This window comes from Aptenodytes patagonicus, chromosome 16 (assembly GCF_965638725.1).
Source record: "Aptenodytes patagonicus chromosome 16, bAptPat1.pri.cur, whole genome shotgun sequence".
NCBI classification, from domain to species: Eukaryota; Metazoa; Chordata; class Aves; order Sphenisciformes; family Spheniscidae; genus Aptenodytes; species Aptenodytes patagonicus.
The window spans coordinates 11,548,047-11,572,904 of NC_134964.1; the positions used below are offsets into that span (position 1 = coordinate 11,548,047).

Here is a 24,858-nt window from a genome sequence, read left to right on the forward strand (position 1 = left end):
ATGTCTGGGAAATCTGCTGCAGGAAAGCGGAAAGTATTTTGAAAGAAATTAGAGAAGCTGCAACTGAAATTCCTCTGGTCATGGCTCAAATGGAGGAAAGAAATGAATTGCCAATATTGTGTAAAGAAGCATCGAGAGGGTAGGACGGCAAGATAAAATTTAGAGTCGGATAATTGCGACACCACATAAACACTGTCAATTAGGAGAAAGCCTTAAAGGAGTTGGGCTAGTGGGAAAGATGAGTGTTCACGGCGCTCTGAAAGCAAAATTGGAGAAAATAGGAGACTTTGAGTGCTGACCGTTATCAGCGTGCCCTCATAGCAAAATGGAGCTCAGATAGTTTTTTTTATGTGACTCAAAAATGAAGGTGGGAGTGAAATGAATGTGAAGCTGTCACTGATGCCAGGGCTTCGCTCAAGTTACTTAAAAGCATGAGCCTTTCAGAAAGGGACTATGGGTGCCTCCACTTCCCAGTGCTCAGCTGGGGACAAATTCACGGTGCCCATCTCTCAAAAAAGAAAACAGGCAGCTCTGCCTGAAAACCAGCCATCTGGAGCGGGGCTTCAAAACAGCAGAGCAGCCAAAATCACCAGGGTTTGTGAAAGTCTTCAGTAAAGGAACACGGGGAGAGCAACAGCACAAAGCAGCACGAAGGCTAGCGAGGATGCTAACAAAAACTGGAAGTCCCTATGAGTTCAGCATGCCATCGACTTATTTTGGGGAGGGAGATAGGTGGAGAAAGGGAAGGTGCGATGAGCTGGACAGTTTTTCCTGCTTACAGTTGTATATTCTCTTTAGAAACAGCGGCTGCTGTCTCCGACGGGCTCTGGCTCCAGGATACACACAAAGTAGAGGAAACCTATTTTTAGTCTCCATGAAACAAAAGTGCTAGTAAAAAAAAAAAAAAAAGGTTAAAAAGACAATTGCTTCCTGTTCAGGGCTGCTGCTGTGAAGAGAGATCCTGCCAAGATGCTGAGACCAGGGCAGGACCTCGGCGCAGGTTACAGCTCTCGGGGGCTGCCCCTGGGAGAGCGGGGAGGGCAGGCAGGTCTGTCTGGACCCGTGCTTTGAGGTGGAGTCACCTGGGGACGCGAGACAAGAAACGATGCTCACAGCTCCCGAGAGCCCCCACCCTGGGCCAAGAGGTCCATGCCCTGGATTCCCGAGGGAGGAGAAGGGACTTGAGCTTCTCCTCCTTTGGGATCTTGGTGCCTGCAGGCTTTAGGCTGAGCTCAACTCTGCTTAGGTTAAAAGATTCAAGAGTGTCTAAGTGACACACGAGTCTAAGGAGACAATTTGGAAAGAGACTTTCATACTGAACCTCAGATTGATTAAAGAATTATCCCTCTGAAAATTCAAATACTTGGTAAAATAGGTCTGATTTACAGCAAGAGAGCAGGTACCATGGCAGTCAGGGTGGCTGACTTAAGGACCGATTCGTTTCTTTATCTTCAAAGTGCTTTGGTACTTCCACCAACAAACTACATGCAAGAGGTTAAATTAGGAACCAATCCATACTCACCAAAATTAAAACCACAGCATTTTCTTCAATTAGCTAGTCGAAAGTACTTCCTTGTTTTAAGACCCCAGCACTGACATTTTAGATGACATTTAAAATTTTTCAAAAGCAAGAAAATTATCATTAGAAATCAGCTTAAAATGCAAGTTTTTCTATTTAGGAACAGAACACGCTGCAAGGCTTTACGGGTTAGTTTGTGTTTCTTCTGCTGCACCATTAAAAATACATTATGGATTTCAACAGCTAATTACTCTAACAACTGACTTTACTTCCCCTTGTGCTTTTCCACATCAGACAGACTCAAAAGGAGGAAGACACGACAGTTTTTCTCCTAAAATCACAGATTAAAAGGGTAGGAATGAATCCCCATGGGTGGATTTACTCTTAGTCGCACACGAGGTATTTTCAGCTACTCTCTGGCACACTGTGAAAGAGCAGTGGAAAGAGAAAAAAAAAAGGAGAAAAAAAAAATCCTGGTAGACCATGTTACACACAAAGTGATTGTTTAATTTCTACTCAGGGCTTTCGTCGGGAACTGAAAGTCTAATCGTGTATTTTCAAAGCATCTTAGCAAAACTGGGAATGCATCCAAGCAAAACTGGGAATACCTCCCGCAACAGATACCGTGAGTTCAGCTGAGCCCAGCCTAAACATAACCCACCAGCCGCACGGTGCTGGGAAAGGTCTTGCGCATCCCCATGCACTTCTCCTGGTCGATGAAGAGCGAGTTGGCTTTGACGGCCAGGTCATGTTCCAAGACCGACTTGGCACGAACCAGCATTTGCAGCGTGTCCTCAGCATCCCTCAGCCGCTGCTGAAGGCTCTGGATCATCTCATCGATTTCGTGGACCTCGTTGACAAGGCTGGAAAACAGCAAGAAACCCCCATTAACAGTCCCATCATGGGGTGGTTTCTAGCATGGTGTTGCTGACGGGCCTTTTGGGCACAGGATTTCCCCCTTCAGCGTGCTCAGACTAACTTGGACCCCCCGTTTCTGGCAGATGCATGGGAAAGCTGAGGGCAGAGCTCCTCCGGACCTCAGCGGGGAGGCATGCTTAAGTCTGCTCTAAGGCTTCGGCAATGCTCAGCCGCATCTCCCAGAGCAGCTCGTGCCACTGAGAAGAGGGATGAGCAACTGTGGTTTCAAGTTCCCGTTTGGTTTTGCGGGTTTGTTGGTTCACCCTCCTGGATTTCCCCGTGCAGGGGTCCTCCACACACCCACGGATGCACACACAGCAAAACAGGACAGCTGGGAGAGGTTGAAAGTGAATGTGAAACAAGTGGAGGATGGAAAAAACAATGGCGTGCGAGATGCTAAACAGGTTCTGGGGCTGGGTTTAAATTGCTTTTAAAAGGCTTCACATGGAGTCATGCCCAGAGGGCTCCCAGGAGGAGGTGTGAGGTGCGGGGTGCCTCGCAGGGGGTGCTGCTGGGCACTCAGGGCAGCCTGCTCCTCCACAGCCCCTTGGGGTGCAATCCCAAAGAGCTCACTATGTCCTTGGAAAGGATTTACAGTGTCCCCAGGGGAGGGGAGGAGAGGACAGCCCTTACTGCTTCTCCATATGGCGCACCTTTTCTTGCAGTTACCAAAAAGGAAGGAGCTAAGTGCTCTCAACACGAGCCTGTCGGAGAGTAAAGGCCTTATCCATCAAAACAGCACATCCAACCGCCGGGAAGCAGGCAGGAGAGAAGACGAGGTTTACCCAAGTGGGAAAAATCCAGCCCCTCATGGGGTGGCATCGGGCTGTACCCGGCCACAGTGTACAGCCCCCTTCGTGGGTGCAGAGCTCTCCCAGCACCCAAAGGCTGAGACACCTGCTCATTGCTTTTGATTATATCAGCGCACTTATGGAAGGACTATTTAGGAAAAAAAAAAAAGATTAATTTTGTCATCCAGTGATGCTCCTGAGTGCTACCACCCGTGACTCCTCGAGGACCCTGCGGGCCCTGCGCTCCTGCCTTACCGGAGCTGGGCAGTGTCCCGGCACAGCTCCACGTTTGGTCTCCGCGTGCGCTCGTCCAGCCGGGTCTGAGCCACTTTTAATGGAGGCCCTTTGTCCCTAATGGCTTTTCGGATGGCTTCTATGTTCATCTCGATCTGGAAGATTTCCTGCAGTGTCTGGTGTGAAAAAGAAACACACGCATAAATTAAAAAAATATATTCTCAAGTGACCACATCATTTCCCTTTTCTCCTGTCTGTCTGCAGAAAAAAACAAGTTTAATAAGCAGACCCTGGGCTCAGACCACTGTCACTCTGCCACATGTCAAGGCACAGATCCAGCGGCAATTTCTCTTCAGGGAAAAGCCTCCCTTTGCTGTTGCTCTCACATCAGAGGAGGTTTTGGAGCAGTGACGGATGTATTGAATTACAAGCTTCCCAAAATTACTGCTTGCAGGAACTGATCATCCGTCAATAGCAACTAATAGAGAGAAGGTTTTTAATGGATCCTCATTTAAGGATGTGGCATCAGCCCGCAGTGCTGCAAGCCCAGTCTCCGCTCACTTAATCAATACTGTGTCGAGCACTCTTCAGGAAGCTTTCCATGAGACCCTCCAGTCCAAGCCAGGTGCCCGTCACTGATCTCTGCTTGGCAGGGCAAACACACGGATACCATACGTGCAGCAAACACAGAGCACTGAGACTGAAAGCATGTCCTTGGAGGAGAAGCGAGCCTGCAAACTCCCCGCCAGGCACCCCAGCAGAGGCCCAGCAAAGACTTTCTGCAGGGCAGCCAGCGCTTCTGAAGTAACTACCAGGAGATGCAACCAGCATTGGCGTTTTCTGCTGGAAATCCCTGCGCTGCCAGGCTGTCAGCTGGGACGGCACTAGCAAAACACAGTATCCCTTGAGATGAAATTTCAGCGCCAACTCATCCTGCTCCAAGAAGAAAGTCCCAAGTGCTTTGAGTTTCAAACAGAAAATGATACTATAACCAGCTTCTTGCGGCGACCGTTCCTCTGCTTGGGCCAGGTCTGCGTGGAGGGTCCCACTGCGGAGGTGTCACGGGGAAGTGACAGCGTCACACCGAAAGGGAGGGGGTCGGGCTACCTTGGCCAGGTGGGTCTGAATCTTGCTCTTGGCGTCGGCTGTCTCGGCGATGCGGTTGGTGAAGGCGACGTTCACCCCATTGAACTGGCGCCACATCTCGTTGGCCGTCACCACCAGCAGGTTTTCGATGTTGTCCCGCAGCTTGGCGGAGGCCGCCCGTTCGCTCTGGGAGCAGAGGATGTTGTCGTCCGTGAACTTGGCCCACGACTCCGGCACCGAGATCCTGCGGGGGAGAAAGGAGAGGCCCTCGGTAAGCCCGTGCTGCTGAAGATGGACGTGGGCAGGCATGGCCCCTGCCGGGGAGCAGCGTGGATTAAGCACAGCCTTAATGGGAATCTACGCTCTTAATTTGACCACATGAAAGTGAAACATCTGGACACCCTTTGTTCAGTAATGCTTATCAAATGAAGACATGTTCATGAAGACAACTATGATACTTATGAAAGCTCAGACGAACAAAAGATTTACCCAGAAAAAATAGAGATTTTAATCAGACCCCACATTTACACGTTTGAGGCATTTAAGTGCCAAGTGATTCACAGCTTCATGACAACGCACAGATTGCAGTCAATTCATTTTGCTCATAACTTATCTCAGTTTCATACTAAACTGAACGAGCATTAGATAATATTCGATTCCCTATGTGTGCATTCAGGATGAAGTTCACGCCTGTGCAGTAGTCCAGAACAAGGTCAACAAAAGACTTAAATACCACATAAGCTCCATTTAAAACATGCTGATCCTCGGCACATTTTACCCCCCTCTGAATTTTAGCATCAATCCTTTGCAATTCATTTGCCTGTCTAAATATGTCTGAGCTCTACTGTGAATAATTATTCAAACATTAGAAAAATTGAATCAATCTATGCCCCTCCATAAACTGCATGCGTCTGTGTGAGAAGCAGATTTATTCCCTTAGCCCTTTGCCACTTAGGGCACATCTCTGCGAGAGCTGGTTTAGGTCACCATTCATTTACTGTAGACCCCGAGCTGAATTCCTGACATCCGAAAGCAGCTGAACTCTATCCCAGGACCATGCTCTCTATTTCTTTATCTTCTGTGTCATTTCGGCTCCCTGACAGGCCCTCTCCATGCTGGGGTGAACCCCTCAGACTTTATGTCAATGAAGAGCACTCAGGCGAGCACTGACACATCATTGAAAATATGCATAAACTTAATGAGCTGTGCAGAGGTGCTGAACTGAATTCATTTTCAGGCTGATCTTTGAACTCTGATATAATGTTTAATTTGGTGGGACTTGTTTTCACCCTCTGGATGTTTGGCATCCAGCTGAAAGCAGAGAGTTGTGCTCCCTTTATGGTGAGCGGAGAGAAATGGCCCCTCCGAGGTGGGCGTCTCCAGGCAGGATGGATGTGCCATGCAGGGACACACGCCTTTAGAGTGGGCTGGGGACAACCAGCTCCCTGCCAGGGAGAGGCACCGTGCATCCCGGGGAAGGCTCAGTGCTCACGTGCCGCCCGGCATGCACTCACGTGGCATCGACCCGCTCCACCCCTCGGTAGTAGCTGATGCCGTCGGAGGTGTTCCTCAGGTGGTGGCACTTGTCGTCGATGCGGTGGGCCGCCTGCTTGTTGACCAGGTCCCTCTCCAGCTCATGCTGGGCCACCCTGTTGGACCTTCAACACACAAGCAACAGCCATCGGTGGAGATGTATGGGTGGAACGGCTTCCTCCCCATCCCGCTTCCCTGCAGCTCCTGCCCAGGCAGCTATGTCCTCCCACGAGCATCACTGCCCGCTTCCCATGGAGCCTGCATGGGTTTTCCACCTGCGGGGTGCGGGTAGAGGTGGGGGTCTGCTGGGGGTTGACATCACAACTGCAAATGCACATCAGCCCTACGGCATGAGATAAGGAGCTCCTCCTTACGCGAGCTGGGCTTTCGCCGTATCCAGGCACTGCTGCATCCTCTCCTGGCATGACCTGATGACATCGACTTCCTGGGCAAAGGCAAAACATGACCCTGTCAGTGTCCACACTCAATCATCGTGGTCACACTCGTCCCCTCGGACCTCTCCAACCCTGCACACAGCAAGAACTTGCCTGCTTGTCTTTCTGCCCAAAGCAAACAGGCAGGGAGTGGAGAAAGTGCCCCCCAACCCCAGCGCACTCGCTTGTGCAGCTGAGCCTGCGTGCAGCGACCGAGCTGGGACAGAAGGGTGCTGTGGCCGCAGCCGTGGCCTTTGCATTCCCTTTCAGGGTGGGTTGATAAGTGTTTTTTCATCTTGACATCAGTGTCAAGTGCTGGTTAGTTCTACTGCATGGACAGGGACAGATCCTGACCTGGTATGAACAGGCATAGTGGTTCCCTGGACCAGCAGCGCTACACACCCCCATTCCCAAATCAGCATCTGCCCTTTTTGCTCCCAAAATGTTCTCCTCCCCAGGAAAAATCCCATCCATATGGTACAAGAGGAGATGGGCTTTACTTTGGTGTAAATCCCCAGGCGTTTCTAAGAAACATTCAGCTCCACAGGAGGAAGGCACGTGTTGCTCTCAGCTCACTTGACTTCAACACAAATCTGTTACGTTTGTGAAGCCCCAGCTACTGGGGGCAGGTGATTAGTGCTTCAAATCCAGTAATTTTTAAGCCCTCCTGTCTGCAGGAGCCAACTGAAAAGGACAGCCTAAATGTGTCCTAAACACTTAAAATCCAAAATGCCATTATGGAGATACCAGCTCTGATTATTTTCCTAAAATCTCATGACCTTTAAACTAATCTAATTTTTTAGGGCCTGACTCATAAGAAAAAATATTCTAACGGAGCAGTGGCTTCACAGTCCCAGGGGCTGCGATTTCCTTCCCAGTTTCACGATGCCTTTGCTGTGATTGTATGTCACTGTACCCTGCGTTAGGATCCCATCTTCTGTGCCGACTCTCGTCGCGTTTGCTTTTTGTTCATAATTTAAAGCAGACTGTATAAAGGCAGGCAGGAGTGCACGTTTTTATGATTCCTATAAAATACATTGCCTAAGCACACATCGTGGCAGTCCTACTGCGGCCTCGCTGCTCTGAGCAAAGCAAAGCTGGAGGTAGATGTAATATCTTTTATTAGACCAACTAATATAGTTGGGAAAACCAGACAAGCTGTCAGGCATGTGCTGCCTTCTCCAAATCTGCATGTGATATATATATATAGATACATGCATGTGATATAGATATATAGCTATATCGTGTGTATGTGGTATAGATACGTATAGATCTTGTTCCAGGGGGGCTCTGAAAGGCAGGACAGTCTCACAAACTGCTTGAAGAGGGACAGAGGGCCCTGATATGCCACACAAACACACAGCTGATTTTCAGCTATTCCTTTCTCTGTAAGGGCAAGTCTTACCCACACCACATGGGCATGCTCCTGCGTGGGGGAACGTCCCCTGGCCCAGCAGGTTTTGGGGGTTTGAGGAGTTTAGCACCTCACCAGCACTAAGGAGCCAGTTAGGGAACAGAGCTGCAAAACCTGTTTAGGGCAGTTGAGGTAAAAATAGCTTTAACACATGATCTATGTTGCCCAAACTTACTGTGAAGAGCTGTTTCTCCACGTTGTCATGGACTAGGTCGATGCCCATCCTCTTCTCCCGGTGAAGCAAGCACTCCTGAGCAACCTGTTGGGGACATGCCATCACTGCTGGCTGCAGGGGCAGGGTTCCCTATAGGGATGGTCCCCATCTCAAGTAATGTAAGAGAAAAGAAATTATAGGTGGGCACAGAGAGAGCAGCACGGGGAAAAAAGTGCCCAGGGCAGCTGGTTTAGCTGACAACGAGCAGCCGAGCTGCAACATCAGCATTAAATCAACATGAGGGAGCACACGTGTCCCTGGTGCAACCACAGCTGAATGCAGGGACCTGTGTCAGGCTTGATGCTGACCTTGCCAGAGCCTCGTAGTAAGACATGGGCTTTTGTCTCCCAAACCAGGATTTTGGGTATACCGCTTATAAAAATATTTGGTTAAGCAAATACTGTTCTGATGTGCTCAGCATGTGCTGAGAGGGAATGCAGCAGATGGCAAGGGATTTGTTTATTACTAACTTAACTAATGGTCTCTTAATAAAAACTTTCTAGATGTTACAGAGCTGTAATGAAACTTAATTAGACGTCTGAATGGCTGCAGATGTTTCAGCAGTAGGCTACAGCTTGTAGCCCACTGGACACGGTGCTTACCTGGAGAGGGGCCTCTGTCTCGGCCAAGGCTCTTTCCAGTCTTTTCTTCATGTCTGTGAGTGCGTTGGTCTCCCCCATCATCTCATCCAGCTCATGGCAGAGTTCCGATCTCCAAAATTCAATATCATTGACACGTTCTCCCAGGTTTTTGGTGCTTTCTAGTTGTGTTTTCTTTGTCTGCTGATATTTATCCTGAATCATGCGGGAGGTATCGACTCTCAGACGCTCTGCGTTGTGCCGGGACACCTCCGACTCTTTGTAGTTGGTCAGGTTGGACCTGTACCAGTCGTCAGGGGTGTACCAGGTGAAGAGGTTTGTTCTGTTGGAAACAAAAGGAAGCATCTTGCTGGAGGTTAACCCCTGGGAGCTTTTGGAAAAGGGAGCCAAAGTTGGGTTGATGGCAGCTGCTTTATAGTAGGCGCTGGGCATCCAGGGGAGGCTGAAGCTCTGACGCAAGGGGTAGTAAGGAAAACGGTTCTTATAGCTTGAAGCCATGGTGCTGATGGCAGGCAGAAACTTGGTAGGTGTTGATCTTGGATGGGCGTACGTTGCTGTTAAGGGAGAACCAACCAGCTCCATTTTTGAATGCTGCTATTCAGGTACGTGTCCTGCACAAAGGAGACAGAAGGTGACAACCTCACTCAGTAAGCTCCTGCACTTGCGTTATTTCTTACAGCGACACATGCAACTTATAATACAAACAGCGATGCACACAGCACCCACACATCGCCTGTACAGGCCTAAAACTCTCGAAAGCAAATCCCTTCTGACAGCATCCCAAGCATTTGTATATATAAGGGTTTGACTTTGTTGTTAGTATCTAGCGTCAGGTCTTGAGATGTGGAGAGAAACAAATCATGGCTGCTAAGGAGAATGACAGATGTTATGCCTTCATTTTCCTTAAATCTGTCAATCCAGTGAAACTGTAGTTGCTGATTCTCTGCTGTTCGTGTTTCTTTTGGCCGGCATATCTGCTGATCTTATAGTACTCCAGATGTAATTTTCTCTTTAAAAGTTCCATTACCGGCCCCAATAGCTTTGGACACACAGCTGCTACCAACCCAGCACACTTTGTGTGCGAGGGACTCCATCCTCATCATCTCTATCTTCACTTACATTAAATGCTCGAGTGACGAGGCTGCAGGTGAGCTGAGCTTTGCAGGACTACATACAAATTTGAAAAACCCCCACCTATTTCAACCTAAAAAGAACAGCCATCTCTTGACTTGCAAAGGAAAAAAAAGCCTATGGCTCACCCGATGTAAAATAAATGCGCTTGGAAAGGAGATATCCCACAGTGTCTTTTCAGAGCAGCTCGTAAACGCCAGCCTTGCAGTAACCCTAGGAGGAATGGCCACACAGGCAGATTTTGCTACTAATAACTGCATACAGCACTGCAGATGCTATTGCTCTTTTCAGATTGAGGTTGTCAGTAACATAATGCAGAAGGCCACCAAATGTACCTAACACACCTAATCTGAGGGCACTCAGGAGGGTATGTTGTGCTCGGTATGAAGCTCTTGGAAGGTTACAAGTGTCACCCACTGGCAGGAATAAGTCCCTATGGCTGTTGTAGCCAGCTGCAGCGTTGCAGGGACGTGTCCTTCCCCTAACACCGTCCCAGCCCACTGCTCCCAACCTGACTCAGAGCCCCAGTGAAAGATTAGGACACCAGTGCACTGCAAGATCCCTGGATGGGAGTGGGGTTTGACATGAAGCATGTGCTAAATCTCATTTATGACAGCATGAAATCAACTTTATTCCTTTAAAAATGGGATGTTTGCACGAAATAAACTTGCTTTTATTCTAGAACAAAGCGTCCACACAAGCAATCACATGACTCGAGGTTTAATTGCTCCTCCTGGGCTACCCTGATCAATTTGCATGTGTAGGCGAGCTGAGAGAGGCTGACTTATTTTTAAAACCATAAAACCCTTGGGAAAGAGAGTTTCTTTCATTTTAGTCACCTCTGCAACAAGGAACGCCTCTCTCTACACAAGGGCAGGACCGAGGAGTCATGGTTTCCTACTGGAAAGCTTGAAAGGCAATTGATGGGAGGCACACGGAGACAGGCAGGCTCTGCCTGTGAGCTGCTGTTACTGTACACCCGTGGTAACCCTCTTTAATGCCAGACGCTCACAGCCCATTGACTCTCTCGGAGCCGTGCCCGTTTGCGCCAGGTGATGAGCAGACCACACAATTCGTTAAACTGCACGTTTTCCAACATCTAGCTATGGGGACAGGTGACCTAAGAGACTTTTTGTGTCACCCGTGCCTGTAACGGTTTGATGCATTCAGATGGACAGTGTCTCAAAATGCAGCTATTAAATAAATAGCGAATGCAGGAGAATAACAGGTCCTTTAGCTAGGGCAAATCGGAGAAAAATAGGGATGAGTCAGAGGGGAAAAGTGCACAGCTTGCAGCTGGGAAATCATTGAACTTTGAGGACTGTATTTTCAAGCTTTGCCCAATTTTGGCCATGCTGGCATGGGCTGCCCCAGTACCTGACTTGAAAGCAGCATAGCTGCGGGCACCGAGTCTCGCCCCAGGATCCAGCCTGGCCGAAGAGGCTGTGGGACAGGCAGCGGGAAAATCACACCCTCAAATTTAGCAAAAAAACTTTTGCAAACACGACCCTCCGAGCCAGTTTGGCAGAACCGAGGACGAAATGTCTGTGCTCAGGTCCAACAAAAACCACTGTGTGTGCCGGTTCCCACAAACCAGTCACTTCAGCCCTTTTGTCCCTGCTAGGGATAAACGACTGCACTTTCCCTAGCTCTCTGCCACTTATTTATACCTGAGAAACAGCATTCAGAGGGTGGGAGATGGCTTTCCTGGCTCCCACCCCTGCAAATAAGTTACTCCCTTTCAGATACTGACAGACATTTAAGAAAGGGAGGAAAAAAACTTGGGAATGGACGGGGGTTACCTTTCCCTGCATTTCCAGCTGAAATAAATACCCCTGCATCCCCCTCGGGATAAGCCATCCCAGGTTGACACTTTCTGCCACCCCTGAACTTGGTCATACAACTGGAGCCCCTGACCACTTAGTTTGGGTACATTTGGATGATATAAGAGATATTAGGGGTGATTAGGAGAAATACCTGCTTTTTTAGTCCTCCCCTCCCACTTGAAGTACATACTCACCCTTAGCTGCCTGGGTGTGGGGTGTGCTCTGGGGGTGTGGGGGTGCCCGGGAAGGCTGCTACTCGCCGCTGTGCTGTCGGGCTTGGTGGCAGCACCGGCAGGTGCTGCAGCATCCCCGGTGCTGTGTCAGTGACACAGGACCAGGGGAGCGTTGCCACGGGCGCAGGGTTCTCAGGGTTCTGCCCGGGCAACTCCCTGCAGCCGCTATGGCAACCTGATGCAGACTTTGGGCAACCCAGTGCTCTCAATAGGCAACCCGGTGACACCCCTGGGCAAGAAAATACCCTCACATGGCTTCCTAGTTCCTGCCCTGGACAACCTACTGCCCTCACTGGGCAACTTTGTGCAGCCCCTGGGCAACCAGGTGCAGCTGTTGGGCAACTGTTGAGCAGCTGGACAACGCTCTTAGTCGTATGATTTAGTTTTAGGTAATCCTGCAAGGAGCAGGGAGTTGGACATGATGATCCTTATGGATCCCTTCCAACTTGAGACATTCTATGATCCTATGAACTCAGTGCCCTCGGTGGGCAACCCCGTGCCACCCCTGGGCAACTCAGTGCAGACTCTGTATAACTTAGTGCCTTTGCTGGGCAGCTTGATCCTGTCCCTGGACAACCCCCCCGCGTCCTCGATGGGCAACCCAGTACAGCCCTTGGGCACCCTAGTGCCACCCCTGGGCAACCAAGTGCTACCCATGGGCAAACCAGTGTCCTCACTGGGCAACCCGGTGCCAGCACTGGTGCTCCCAGGCCAGCCCCGTGGCCGAGCGGAGGCCTCTCTGGGGCAGGCAGGGGTACACCGGGGTGGGGGTGACGGCACCCCAGGTGAGGAGATGCACGGTGACCCCGGGAGCCCCACCACGGCACAGTCTCACACAGCACCGTGGCATCGTGCACCAATCACCCAGTGACATGGGGAATGTTTCCTGGGAGAGGGCCCTTTCCCAGTTATTTCAGGCTTTAAACTGAGAAAAGGCACTGAAAGAGGAGGAGCCCGGTAGTGCCGGCGGTTAGCACAGCCGCTCTGGCTAACCCAAGGAGGTTTTTCTCCAACTTTTGAAAATGCCCACCAAGCCTGCTGTGAGGACCTCTGTGTCCCACTTTATCCAGAGGAAACATTTTCATTTACTTCATTTTACCGCTTTGGATTAACCGTCAGCAATGCGGATGGTTCATCAAATATTCAAGCCGATACATCTGCATTATCACAGCCTTTTTCAGTTTCTTCTTGTTTTCCCAGCTATTGCATCTGCAGACTGAGACTGCACCAAAACGTTTTACAGCTTCTCGTGAGTGTGGTGACACCCTGCCCCACCGCTCCTGCGTTCTGTGCACACACACGGAGCTGGCCTCCGCGAGAAAGCCATGCCTCTGCTGCCAAAGATCTGACATAAAAGATAACTCAAACTGTTCCATGTATACAAAGTTTAGCACGCTTTGATTTCACTTTAAACACACGTCTTGCTTTAGCCGGGTGAAGAATCAACTTAATCAAACTGAAATAAAAGGCTCAGCACACAAGTTGCTTTTCTGTAGCTAAACGAGATAAATTAATTTCAACTAAAGCAAGCCAACCTCTGCCCCTCGGCAGGACACGCACACGCCCTTGGACCAGCCCTGCTCTCTGGTCCTCGCACGCTCCCAGCCTCCATCTACACTTGCTCTCACTCCCTGACCAAAGCTAATTTTGTTCAGATGAATCACTGCACGACGAAGGACACCGCTAATTGTTGTAGATAACCACACCATTTTTGAAGTATTTGCTAAATTAAGCAATAATAATTAGATAATACTGTAAATGGCCCACGGGTGCTCTGCAAAGCACACAGACCAGGGACTTTCTGGGGAAGCACCCATGAGCACTGCGATGCAGAGGGACAGCAGGGGACATCAAAATCAATGAAGCTTTGGCCCCGCCGTAGCGTCTGGAGTGGCTTTTCAAGTGAGGGCTAATGACGTACCTAAAAAGCTGCAAAGGCACAGAAAACTGGCACGGGTAAAACAAGCTATGTGACTCTCGAGCAAGAAGTTATCAACTGCATGCAGTAAATGGTCCCCAAATCCCTCGTGCTCTGGGTACCACACCAAATTAAGTGGACTGTTCACATCACCTTCACTTACTCAAGTAATTAAACCATGTCCCTTAATTGTGACTACAACTCCAACAGCAGTAAATCCACTAAAATTACAAAACTACCACCCCAGCTCTGGCAGGGCATATCCAGTTTTGATGGATGCTTGAGAACAGAGTTTGTCCCAAAGTCTCGACCATTTTAGCTCAGAATCAAACAAGAAAAACAAGGGTGACAACGCGAGGCTGGTATTAAACAGGGGTGCCAATCTTTAGCACATCAGCCCAGGTTCGCCTGTTTGACTAAACTGGAATTTCAAGGGATATGTTTAGATGCCTAAGTACAAAATCTACTGCCAAAAGCTGTCAATCTTTCTGTCGCAGCTCTACATTCTCGCTGTCTATTAATATAGCATTACGCTGCATCATAAGCTATCCTTCTGAAAATACCCAGATCCAGATCTTTTATAGCATCCGTCATGAGTCTACATGTACCCATAACATTGCCCAGTCACAGAGTTTTACACCACTTTTGAATATTCCTCTCTCTCCTATAAACACCGTACCTGCCTGAAAGGGATCAACTGTCCATTCAATAGCAGAATAATTTTCAAAAGTTGCCTTAATTCATGGGAGAATTAAAAAAAATTAAACTGTGTGTGGTGCATCCTTGTGCTGTCACGCCGAAGGACAAGGATGCTCGCAGGCAGCACACGCTCCCGTCTGGCCCAGGACTACTTTAGGGATTCAAACAGGCTTCGAGATTTTATCTATTTATGAAACCAAGGCTGGCTCTTAGGGACGAGCTGCACGCGCAGCTGCAGCCGCTGGCACGGTCCTGCGGCAGGCTCCACCTGGCCAGGAAACGCGTGAGACTTTCCAGGGTTTTACTGGGTTTCCCACATTCTGGTGAAAATTGAGTTGACCATAAAACACGGAGGGCCAAGGACTCTCGAGGTGAGGCCTGGGCTGCTTTGATCTCTGCATGTGGCCAGTGGAAAAAGATGGTTACGGCCGTCAGTGAGCCCCCCGCTGCCACACTGGGGGCTGGGACTAGCAGGAGGGCGGCTGGGGGGGCTGGACACGGAACCTGGAGGAGGGAGGGAGGAGGCTGAGCAGGTTGGCAAGGAGAAAGAGCCAGCTTTGGACACGGGCAGCCGCCAGAGATCATCTGGGGCTCTCCCTTCCTCTGCCAACAGCCCCTTGAAGAGCTTGTGCCCTTTTTTCCACGGTTGGAGAAGCTCAAGTGTTTGTGCCGGCTCCTCCACGGCCCCGTGCAGCACCTGGAAGTGCCACCATCCTGCTGGCCGGACTACTTAGAAAACCCAGCGTCCCAATCTGCTGGCAGGCACTGGCTGTCTTCTGCAGGCGGACAGCTGAGCCCCAGCAGGGCAAATACCCTCGTATAAATAAGGGGCAACGCCAAATTCAAATTTATGGTTAATTCCAACTCATTTGAGTCACTTCCTTGGTATCCTTAAATGGCTACAAAAACGCAGCCCATCAACAGGTTGCCGCAGCAGGACTCCTCTCCCTTGCTCTGGTTTAACATGGGATGACCTCTGGGATGTCCATGAGCCTGTACTGGAGTAAATGTAGCGTAAGGTGGGGAAGAATCAGCCCACAGTTAATGCTGCAATGCAGCTGGGGACTCTCTGCACGTGTTGGCGAGGGCTTGAGAAACCACCTCGCGTTGTCAGCACGTCAGCATGTGCAGTCCCCTCCTGCGCTCAGTTCTGACACAGGAGCTATTCATAGAAAAACTGTTAAAAACGCGTGTTGTGAAACCTTTCCTTTCTCTGCGGTGGAAGCGTGCTGTAGGTATCCTGTTGCCCTGAAAGAGGCACGAGCAACAATCCAAATATTTTGCACAAATCAGTGACAGTTACGCAAGTGAATCATTCCTTATGTATGTGTTTCACGTGCTTTTTTTTTTTTTTAACATTCTTGAGGGGGTTAGCGATTGTTTTCCCAGAACCTGCGTTTTCTGACAAAGTTCACATCTCCTTTTCCACCCTGACTTTTCTATCAATAAACTCAGGGGATACGTTTGAGCAAACTGCAAGCGGACAAGGGCAGGCTGCAGCGAGGGGAGGCAAAGCAAAACCTCTGGCCTGTCCTGCCCACCACCCCCTCATTACCCTGGTGCAAAGGCAGGGGTGGCCATTCCCACCCCTCTCGTACCCTCGTCCTGATGGAGTGAGCACGTCCCACCTCCAGCCTTGCCTCAGAGCCGAGGGACCGGCTCCTGTCTACAGGAAGACATTTCACCCAATTTCTCAAAGGCACTGGGAAAATGATAGAGTTAAACCAGCGAGACCCGCTGTGTGGAGACGCAAATGCCGTTTTACGCTGACATACCTCTGTCCTCACACAAAATCGCCCTGGAGCTCAGGAGCTACACATGACATGCAATAGCAGGCCACTTGCCCCAGTTTGGCCCGTGGGGGACATGCTGAATGGGAGTCACCTCACCTAAGTTTAGACATTGCAACCTAAATAATTTTCCTTTACAGTCAGTAGGAAAAAATGGGCCTCTCCAGAGGCCATTATCTGAACTATCTTAGGTGGTTTTTTTTAGGATTATGCAAACGGTGCAAGGGAAGGTACATTTCTTTTGTGTCCCATCAGAGATGCTCAGAGCAATACCTGGACTTGGACGTCTAACTGACCCAGGGCAGATGAACCCGTACTATCTTGAAAACACCCCTAGTCCTTCAGCAAGGCCAGACCTACTGAAAATCTACTCTTGAAGTTTTGGGTTCCAAAGATATCAAGCGTGGAAAATTACCTCTGGACTAAGGTAATCTTCACCTCCGACCATGAGGCTCTTACGAAGGGAAAAACCAATAAAGAGATCAAAAAGTAGACTGGCAGATGAATTATTCATTCTAACCATCGTAGCGTTTGATTGAGCTTTCCAAACAATAAACATGGCATGAATAAATCATTACAAATCCCTCCTTGAGCTCTGATGATGAGTCACAACCACCAAACCACAGACGCTCAGGGCAGGCTGCTCTGCGCATCCACAAGGTTAAGACACAGATAACTCATGTAATCACAGCAATTGCCATCTCAGAAAATGGCATAATTTACTGGTGATGTTCTCAGCGGTGCCCAAGGAACTATCAAAAATAAAAAAACCCAGTGATTTCAGGCACAGCCTCCGTGTAGCCACTTCAATACACCATGGGCTTGCAGAGGGGGGGTCTGGATTTTGCGCTCTATATTGGCCCCACTGCAAAGTCCAAGGCTGTAGGGGAGGTGTGCTTTAAATTGCATCCAACAAGCAAAGAGGTTGCTCACACCATAAAATTCAATCAACTACGCAAACAAATAGGCGTACAAGCAAGCAGGAGACAGTCCCATGCACACCCACTGATTCACAGTCATATAAAAGTCTAGACATCGGCATGAAAAAAGATGAATGCATGCCCAGAGCAGAGGATGCAGAGCATCACACCACATCTCTGGCTCCCTGGGACCTGCCAGGAGCCTGACGGGAGTTTTGTTCTTCCAACCAAGTTCACACAAGGCCACATTTTGGGGTCACCTCCTTGGCACGCAGAAAAGGCCTTACGAAACCGTCCCCAGCTAGTTTTCCTTTGTATGTCCCATCTTGCTGTAGCCCTTGATTTATCAAAGGTACAACCTTCCGACCACCCCGGGGGCTGACTTCTTTCCAAGGAGGAGGCCAGGCAAAAACTGTTCAGAGCTGACGGCACTGTGGTCCGGTAACTGATGGAGGGGGAAAAAGGGAAATGAAACCAGTTTCTCTATATTTGCCTTGAAATATCCCACCCGTGAAAGCATTTAACCATGTGCTGTTTATTAACATCACAACCAGCCCCATTATTTCAGTGCAATTTAAACACAAACTTAAATTTGAGCCCCAGCATCTGAGATCTGCTTAGTTAGAAATAGATGGCTCGCGTGACTGATGCTACGCACATGCTTTTGCGCTTAGCTGGAGTGAGTTATTGGTGGCCTCTCCATGCTCGTATACACTCCTCACTGCTGAGCCAGATGTGAAAGCAATTAGCACAATGAGAAGACTATCTTTAAGTCTGTGGGGCTTTTTATAGGTTAGTGTTTATTTTTGGACCTGCTTTCTTGAGGTGAATTTTGGCAGGCCGCTCAAGGACTGGTTTATGTCATGACTGGCTATTGTTTAAAGTTTTTTATTGCTTTGGCAAGGGCTTGGGTTGGAAAGGGGAGAGAGGAGTTATTGTATTTTTTTTTTTCTCTGTCATCGTATTCAGGCTACTATTTCACAGACAGCAAAAAGATCACAAAGTCTGCAGAGCCGATAGGAACAACCTCAGCTTCTGCCTCCTCAGGAAACAGCGAAGGCTGAATGCAGTCCCGCTGTGGAACTGCCCAGAAAGCTCATCTGGAAAAAAAAGCCAGCCTTCATGGAAATTGCTTTTAAAAAGGAAGAAGAAACCAAATATCTCCTCACTTTTCAGCTCCCCTTGCAGCACTGCCAGGGTGCTCTTTCCATGGTCATATAAATACTTTTCCCCGTGGCAGAAAACTTGTGCAAAGGAGGGACGCACCTCTGCACCATCCCGTGGCACAAGCCCTCGCTTGCCTTTTGCTGCCGCTCAGAAGGACACGACTGGAGACGAGTCTTTGCTGCAGAAAAGCCCCTGATTCCTGGGCTGTAGGGCTTGCCTACATGGGGAAATAATACCAAATAATCCCAACAGACCAGCTACCCCCCTGAGGCTGCTGGACCTCCAGAAGAGAGAGGTCCATGTAAGCACTTCCATCAGTGCAGTGCGGTGCTAGCGAGGGGCTGGAGAGGTCTGCGGTACCCTTCCCCACTGTCGCACTGATCCAGCTCAGGGGGAAAGAAAAACATCTCCCAGTGCACAGTTACCTCAGTAAATACTCAGCAAACGTTCCTTGCAGGAATGGTTGCAGCGAACCTGCTGGGCGCAGCATCGGGAGCCACTTGGTGTTGCATTTAAGCTCCCGGAGCGCATCCGTTCTGTTTCTGCAGCAGCAACACCCTGCAGCTGAGCCGTGAGCAAGGCTCCGCTATGATACACGTGGTACAGCCAGGTCGGGAAAAATACAGCCAGCTCAGGGGAAAAATATTCTCGATAAACAAGGTGAGACGTGGGTGTGCGGTGACCTGACTCCCCCCCCAGGCCAGGGGGAGAAGTTGGCCAGTGCTCGCCCCATCCTTTCTCCCGTGCCCTCTCCCTCGTTGGGCTTAGGATACAATCAGCTATTCAGGCTTGAGTACGCAGACGAGAAAAAGCAGAGGGAACACCTGCTCTGCTCCATCCCCATACATCTGCCCAGGGGACCTCAGAGGACTGCAGCCAAAACACAACAACTGAGATACCGGTTGCTTTTATTTGAACTTTCCAAAATACAGGCGGCCTTGGCTGGTCTGTCCCTAACATACACACAGAACACGCTAAGTGCTTGTGACTACAATTTATTTTAAAACACCACCCAGATTGTTCTTGACTGATTTTAACACTTCTGCAAAGATATCACCTACGGAGTTACTTCTGCTAAAAATAAAGCAGTAATTCCACATTTCAGTATCACTTATTATTCAGGATCACTCAAGGGATTGTCTAACTCCAGGCAAAATTTCCTTTTATCAGATTTGGCCACTGAGAGCCCTCATAAGCATAAAGTACATGTAATTTAAGAGCTATTTCGGTATGAAAAACTCCAACTACGTTTAGTTGTTGTATAAGGACAACAAAGCAGCCTACCTCGCTTAGCCAAACATTAGGCTGGAATTGGAGCCTGAATCTGAACCGTCTTTTCCTTTCAGAAAATTTGGCTTTCTTACCACATTTGTGACTGGCCCTTATAGCTGTCCCAGCCCCAGCCAGGATGCCAGAGATGGATCCGCCAGCGAAGTATGGGATGAATTTGGCCCCGCTCCCAGCTGCAGCCTGTGACGCTCAGGGCCCTCGGTGGTTTGGGTCAGCATCGCGCTCTGGTTTCCATACATCAGCAGCCGCTGGGGTTTGAGGATTACGGAGGGTGTTTACTACTTCAAAACAAAGGGAAACCATTTCCATGTAAAGCTGACAAATAATTAAGACAGCTGCGATCAGATTAGATCCCCTAAATTACTTGATATCATTTGGTAGATTTTTTTTTTTGCTAGAAAGGGCAGATCAAATTTCCTAATAAAACCCCCTTTTTTCCTACCCCTGCGAGTGTCTTTTGTCGTGCAGCTGTCCCCCCTGTGACAAGCCAGCAAGAGGAGCGTTTCTTTTCTGCCATGCCCCACCGCAGACCTTTAGAACTATCATTAAGATTTCATTACGTAAACATTTTGCCTGATACTTTATCTCATATTACATGTAATTTTTATCCTTGGAACACTGTGGTCCACTTCGCCAGATGGAGTACACGGTGCCTGCTAAAGAAAATGGAAAAGCAGGGCTGAATCAATGGGTGCCCTGCAAGTGGCAAACATTTTCAAGCAGTTTAAGCAAAAGGTGTTTTCTGATTGTTTCCTGAGCAGCCTTCAGTAAAAGGTTAATTCTGGCATGTCTTGGAGAGATGAATGTCGCTCAGACTAATAGGTAAGAGGATGAAAGTCATTGAGGTTTCTGCACACTGAACCCTCATAAAGGTTTGCTCCAAAAGGCACCTACGGGCCATTTTGGTTTGGGGTTTGAGTCGACAGCTGGGATTTTCACCTGCATCCCCAAAAGTGATGTGCCAGCCTCTCAGTTTTCCTCTAAGTCCCGTGGCTTATTCCTGAATCTCGCCTTACACAATTATAATACAAGGCACAAACGCTTTGCATCAGTCCTGGGACACGGAGGGGGGTGAAGACAGTCGGGGAATGAGCAGCCTCCCCAGAGACACAGCCCATGTGCTTTACACACAGGTGCCACCGACCCGAGGACAGGGCTCCTTATTGCCACAAATTCCCCAAAGCCACCTCTCTGTTGGTCTGTGGGTGTGCAGCAGGATTTGTTCTGCTGCAGCTGCAGGGAGCTCTGCAAAACCTATCCCCAGGGGTTTGCTCCGGGGTAAATTCCTTCGGACAACTGGCTGGTGCATGAAAAGATCTACAATGACCCCAAAGCCCCTTTGTCCAGGTACCTCCCCAAGGTAGACGAGGGAAGCTATGCCAGGTATCTGCACACCACGGAGGAATCGTGAGGGTATCCTCATGGAATCATAGAATCATTGAGGTTGGAAAAGACCTCTAAGATCATCGAGTCCAACCGTCAACCCAACACCACCATGCCCACTAAACCATGTCCCTAAGCGCCTCATCTACTCATCTTTTAAATACGTCCAGGGATGGGGACTCAACCACTTCCCTGGGCAGCCTGTTCCAATGCTTAACCACTCTTTCAGTAAAGAAATTTTTCCTCACGTCCAATCTAAACCTCCCCTGCCGCAACTTGAGGCCATTTCCTCTTGTCCTATCGCTTGTTACTTGGGAGAAGAGACCGACACCCACCTCACTACAACCTCCTTTCAGGGAGTTGTGGAGAGCGATGAGGTCTCCCCTCAGCCTCCTTTTCTCCAGGCTCCTATTCTGGTGCTGGAGCCTCAGTGGCGTACCTGCTGCACAGGTCCTTCAGTCCTCGCTGCTCAACTAAATAGAGATTTTGCAAGCGGGGACTCATCCCCTACCCAACACAGACTGGCTGTATGGTAGACATCACCCATTCTGTTCTTCAACCATTTTTTTTTTTTTTCTAACCTGTACCAAGAAACCTGCACATAAATGCTTTCTGCCTGATACCACGCAGCACGAACAGAGATACAAGTCTCTCCGAGTAGCAGGACACAGGTAACTGATGCTAACAATGCAGCCTCTTGCTTGCTGTTTTGCACCCGCTCCACGGCAGCTTTTCCTGTGACCTGAAAGCCGGGCTGGGCTTTCCCAGCGTCACCAACAGTCCTCAGAAAGAAAGAGTTGGACAAAGATGTCCCGCACCCAGAAACTCATCACACAAATGAACCTGAGGGCGGGCAGGAGGGACCCTGGTGCTGGTGAGCCCGAGCCAGAACACGATCTACCTTCGCCCGTCAGCTATACGAAGCAAAACAAAACACCCTGGTTTCACCTTAGAACAATGAAAACAGATAAAACCAGATAAAAGTAATGAAGCAAATAATAACCAGAAGAGATTTGCAATAAATCATGAAAGCTGGAAAAGTACGCCAGGAAATTTGCATTTTCCCACCCTTTGCCAAGAAACGATTTCGTGATGTGCCTGCCCTCGACCGTCTGCAATCACTAACGACTATAGAAGCGGGAGCACCTAGAGAGACCAGTAACGCTTGAGAAACCAGCAACAAAACTCAGGGCTTTCAGCGGGGCCACTGCTCGTCTGAGCGCAGCAAGACCTGCGGGAGGTTTCTCAGCGATGCTGGTTTAGCAGCAATATCTGCCGGGGCTGGAGCTACGGGCAGCGACTCCTTAAAAAGAGACTTCCAGGCTAGAGCAAAAAAAATGTTTATCCTGAGCTAAGTAGCTCTAAAAACCCAGCGCAGGAGTGCGGGGCCACGTACTCTGTTGCGAAGAAGCCCTTCGCGCCCGCTTTCAGGGACAAAATATAAGGAAGAGAGACACAAATACTGGGAAATAAATAATTTACCTATTGCTTTGCAGGCTACAGCTCTGCCTGCAGATGGGCTTGTGTGAGGCTGGAGACCACGAGCACTGCGTTATCCCACCTGGAGGGCGAGGAGGGATGTTTTTCAGGAGCTCAGGAGAGCAGAGAGATTCCCGAGTACAACAGAGGCATCGGTGAATAAAACTATGCTCAGAGCAGGGGAAAAATGAAGGGTGGGTGGCTTGGTGACAGCAAGAGCCGGGCGTACGTGCCGTGGCCGCCCCGCTGCCATACGGCTCTGCTCCCTCTGACCGCATGCGCTGGCCCTGGATTTTTTATTTTATCTTCTGGGTGATCTGCAAGGGAGACATATAGAGGTAAAACTGATTGATCCCCTGGAGATGATTCCAAAAAAACAGAAAAGAAGGTGAGGGGTGGAAATCGAAGGAGATAACCTGGCACTTTCATGTCCTTGTTTTCCCAAACACGCTTTGGCAGCTGGGTCTGAAAACAAGGGCAGGAGCATCTCGTGGATCAAAAACCTTTGGCTGCTCCAAGGGCAGCACTTATTCCTTTGGCACAGCAAACTCCAGCTGGCGTCACCCTCGCCACCGGCACCCTGAGCAAAGATGCCCCAAAGGGCCGTTTGTGCCACTAAAAGGAGACCTTTGCATCCACGTGGAGCAGAAAGCTGCAGCCCCAGGACCCACCGGTGAGGGTGGACCTCCTCCGCCGACGGGCGCGCGGCGTGGACTCGCGGAGGCGTGTTTGAAGCCGTATCTCGGTGGAAGTGTTTTTTCCTTTCTTGTCTCTGCAGAGGGTTTATCCCTCGGTGTGTGCAAGCAGCAGGAAGGAGGCAGCTCGGGCTGGACCAGCCCTTCCCGCAGCGGAAATTTTGGCAGGAGCTCGGCTCCTTGGCTTGATTTTTCGCAAACAAGCGCCGAAGGGTTTCAGGTTTGCAGCCTGGTGGAGCTCACATTTTTCCACCTTATTATTTTTCCCTCTTTCCGGAGCATGAGATTCAGCTCCTGGGGGCTCTTCAGGGTTTTGTGCAAGCTATCTTTCAGATTTGGGTTTTTGTGGTTTCGTTACACCCACCTTGAATTTTATTTGAGAAGGGCCCAAAATACAAAGCGAGTAATTGGCCAAACCCAGCGGGTTTTGCCTGGTTATAGGCCAACATTTTTCAATCCACCTGAATACATAAATCATCTCAGTTGTAAAGCTGGGCTATAAAAGCAGAGGCAGTTCATTCACTTTCTTCTACATTTAATACCATCACGGCAGGGAGTGATTCTGCCCCAAAAGCGCCTGTTTCTGGGCCAAGGGAGTCTGCACAACCAGCTCACATGGAGACACTTGTCCTGTGGACAGGAACTAGGAGACAAATGACACCCTCCACCAGGCACATGGCAGCCCCCAAAATGTTGTTTTTAAACTAAAGATGCGATTCTGTAAAGCCGATATGATATTTAAGGTCTGACGCATGCTCCTGAAAAACTTGGAATTGTGCTATTTAGTGTTGAGTAGCACCAGGGGAAAAGGTGACTATTGACTTCTGGGGAAAAGCTCAATCCAAATGCAACACCAACGTCGCACAGAGAAAAGCTTCAAACACAGCTCTAGGAGGAATGTACCGGGAACAGGTACAATATATAGGAACTGGGAAGATGCAGCTTGCACCTCCAGGCAATGTTAAGCTCTTAGCATCTGAGGGTGTTTTTTATAAACAAGATTAAAATTCCACTGCCAGCATTGAAAGAAAGGAAATGAGGGTGGAAGGACCTGCCTGTGCTGTCAGTTTTTATTGTTTCATTAGGACTTCCATGAAAATTAGTATTTTTCTTAAAGCCACAATTCCTGGGGCCATAAGGCTATATGAGAAACTCATCTCTCGCTCTGAGATTCCTCTCTAAACCTCATATTTGCATAGAAAATGTGACCCCAAAAGGGGAATATTAAAGTCAAAACTGTTCAAATGATGCAAACCTATATTTTCTAGGGAAAAGGGGATGGGACTACAGACTCCATCCATCCAATCTCTTGTTGAGCTTCGTGGGGCCTGGGGTACTCCAGCATTGCACTTTTTAAACCAAAAGAGATGGGAACAAGAGTCCTCCCTACCCCAGACGCGCACAGCCATGCACAAAAGCCTTCCAGCTTGGTAGCACCTGATCACAGGATAACTCACAGTGGAAGAGACTTCAGTAGGTCACGCCACCCAACCTCATTTTTTCCACGGGACGCCTTCGCTTCTCTCTGCCAGGACACACCGAGCACGGCTGGGGCATCCTCTCCTTGCTCCGGGATGCAGCACTG

The 24,858-nt window shown here is 49.3% G+C and overlaps 1 protein-coding gene across 3 annotated transcripts in view; it reads right to left on the reverse strand.

Moving 5' to 3' along the window:
- Positions 1 to 2,011: 2,011 nt before the first annotated feature.
- TEKT3 (tektin 3) overlaps positions 2,012 to 24,858 on the reverse strand; it is an 84,014-nt gene continuing 61,167 nt past the window's right edge. For 2 of the 3 annotated variants that reach the window (XM_076353613.1, XM_076353614.1), the window contains 7 exons: positions 8,746 to 9,353; positions 8,105 to 8,188; positions 6,456 to 6,526; positions 6,063 to 6,206; positions 4,570 to 4,792; positions 3,484 to 3,638; positions 2,012 to 2,382 (listed from right to left, as the gene is read on the reverse strand). In XM_076353613.1, coding sequence (XP_076209728.1) covers positions 2,166 to 2,382; positions 3,484 to 3,638; positions 4,570 to 4,792; positions 6,063 to 6,206; positions 6,456 to 6,526; positions 8,105 to 8,188; positions 8,746 to 9,324 — 1,473 coding nt within the window. In that variant the 5' untranslated portion in view covers positions 9,325 to 9,353 and the 3' untranslated portion in view covers positions 2,012 to 2,165. Of the gene's footprint in view, positions 2,383 to 3,483; positions 3,639 to 4,569; positions 4,793 to 6,062; positions 6,207 to 6,455; positions 6,527 to 8,104; positions 8,189 to 8,745; positions 9,354 to 24,730; positions 24,795 to 24,858 lie in introns of those variants that run through there. The other variant, XM_076353615.1, reaches the window with a different exon arrangement.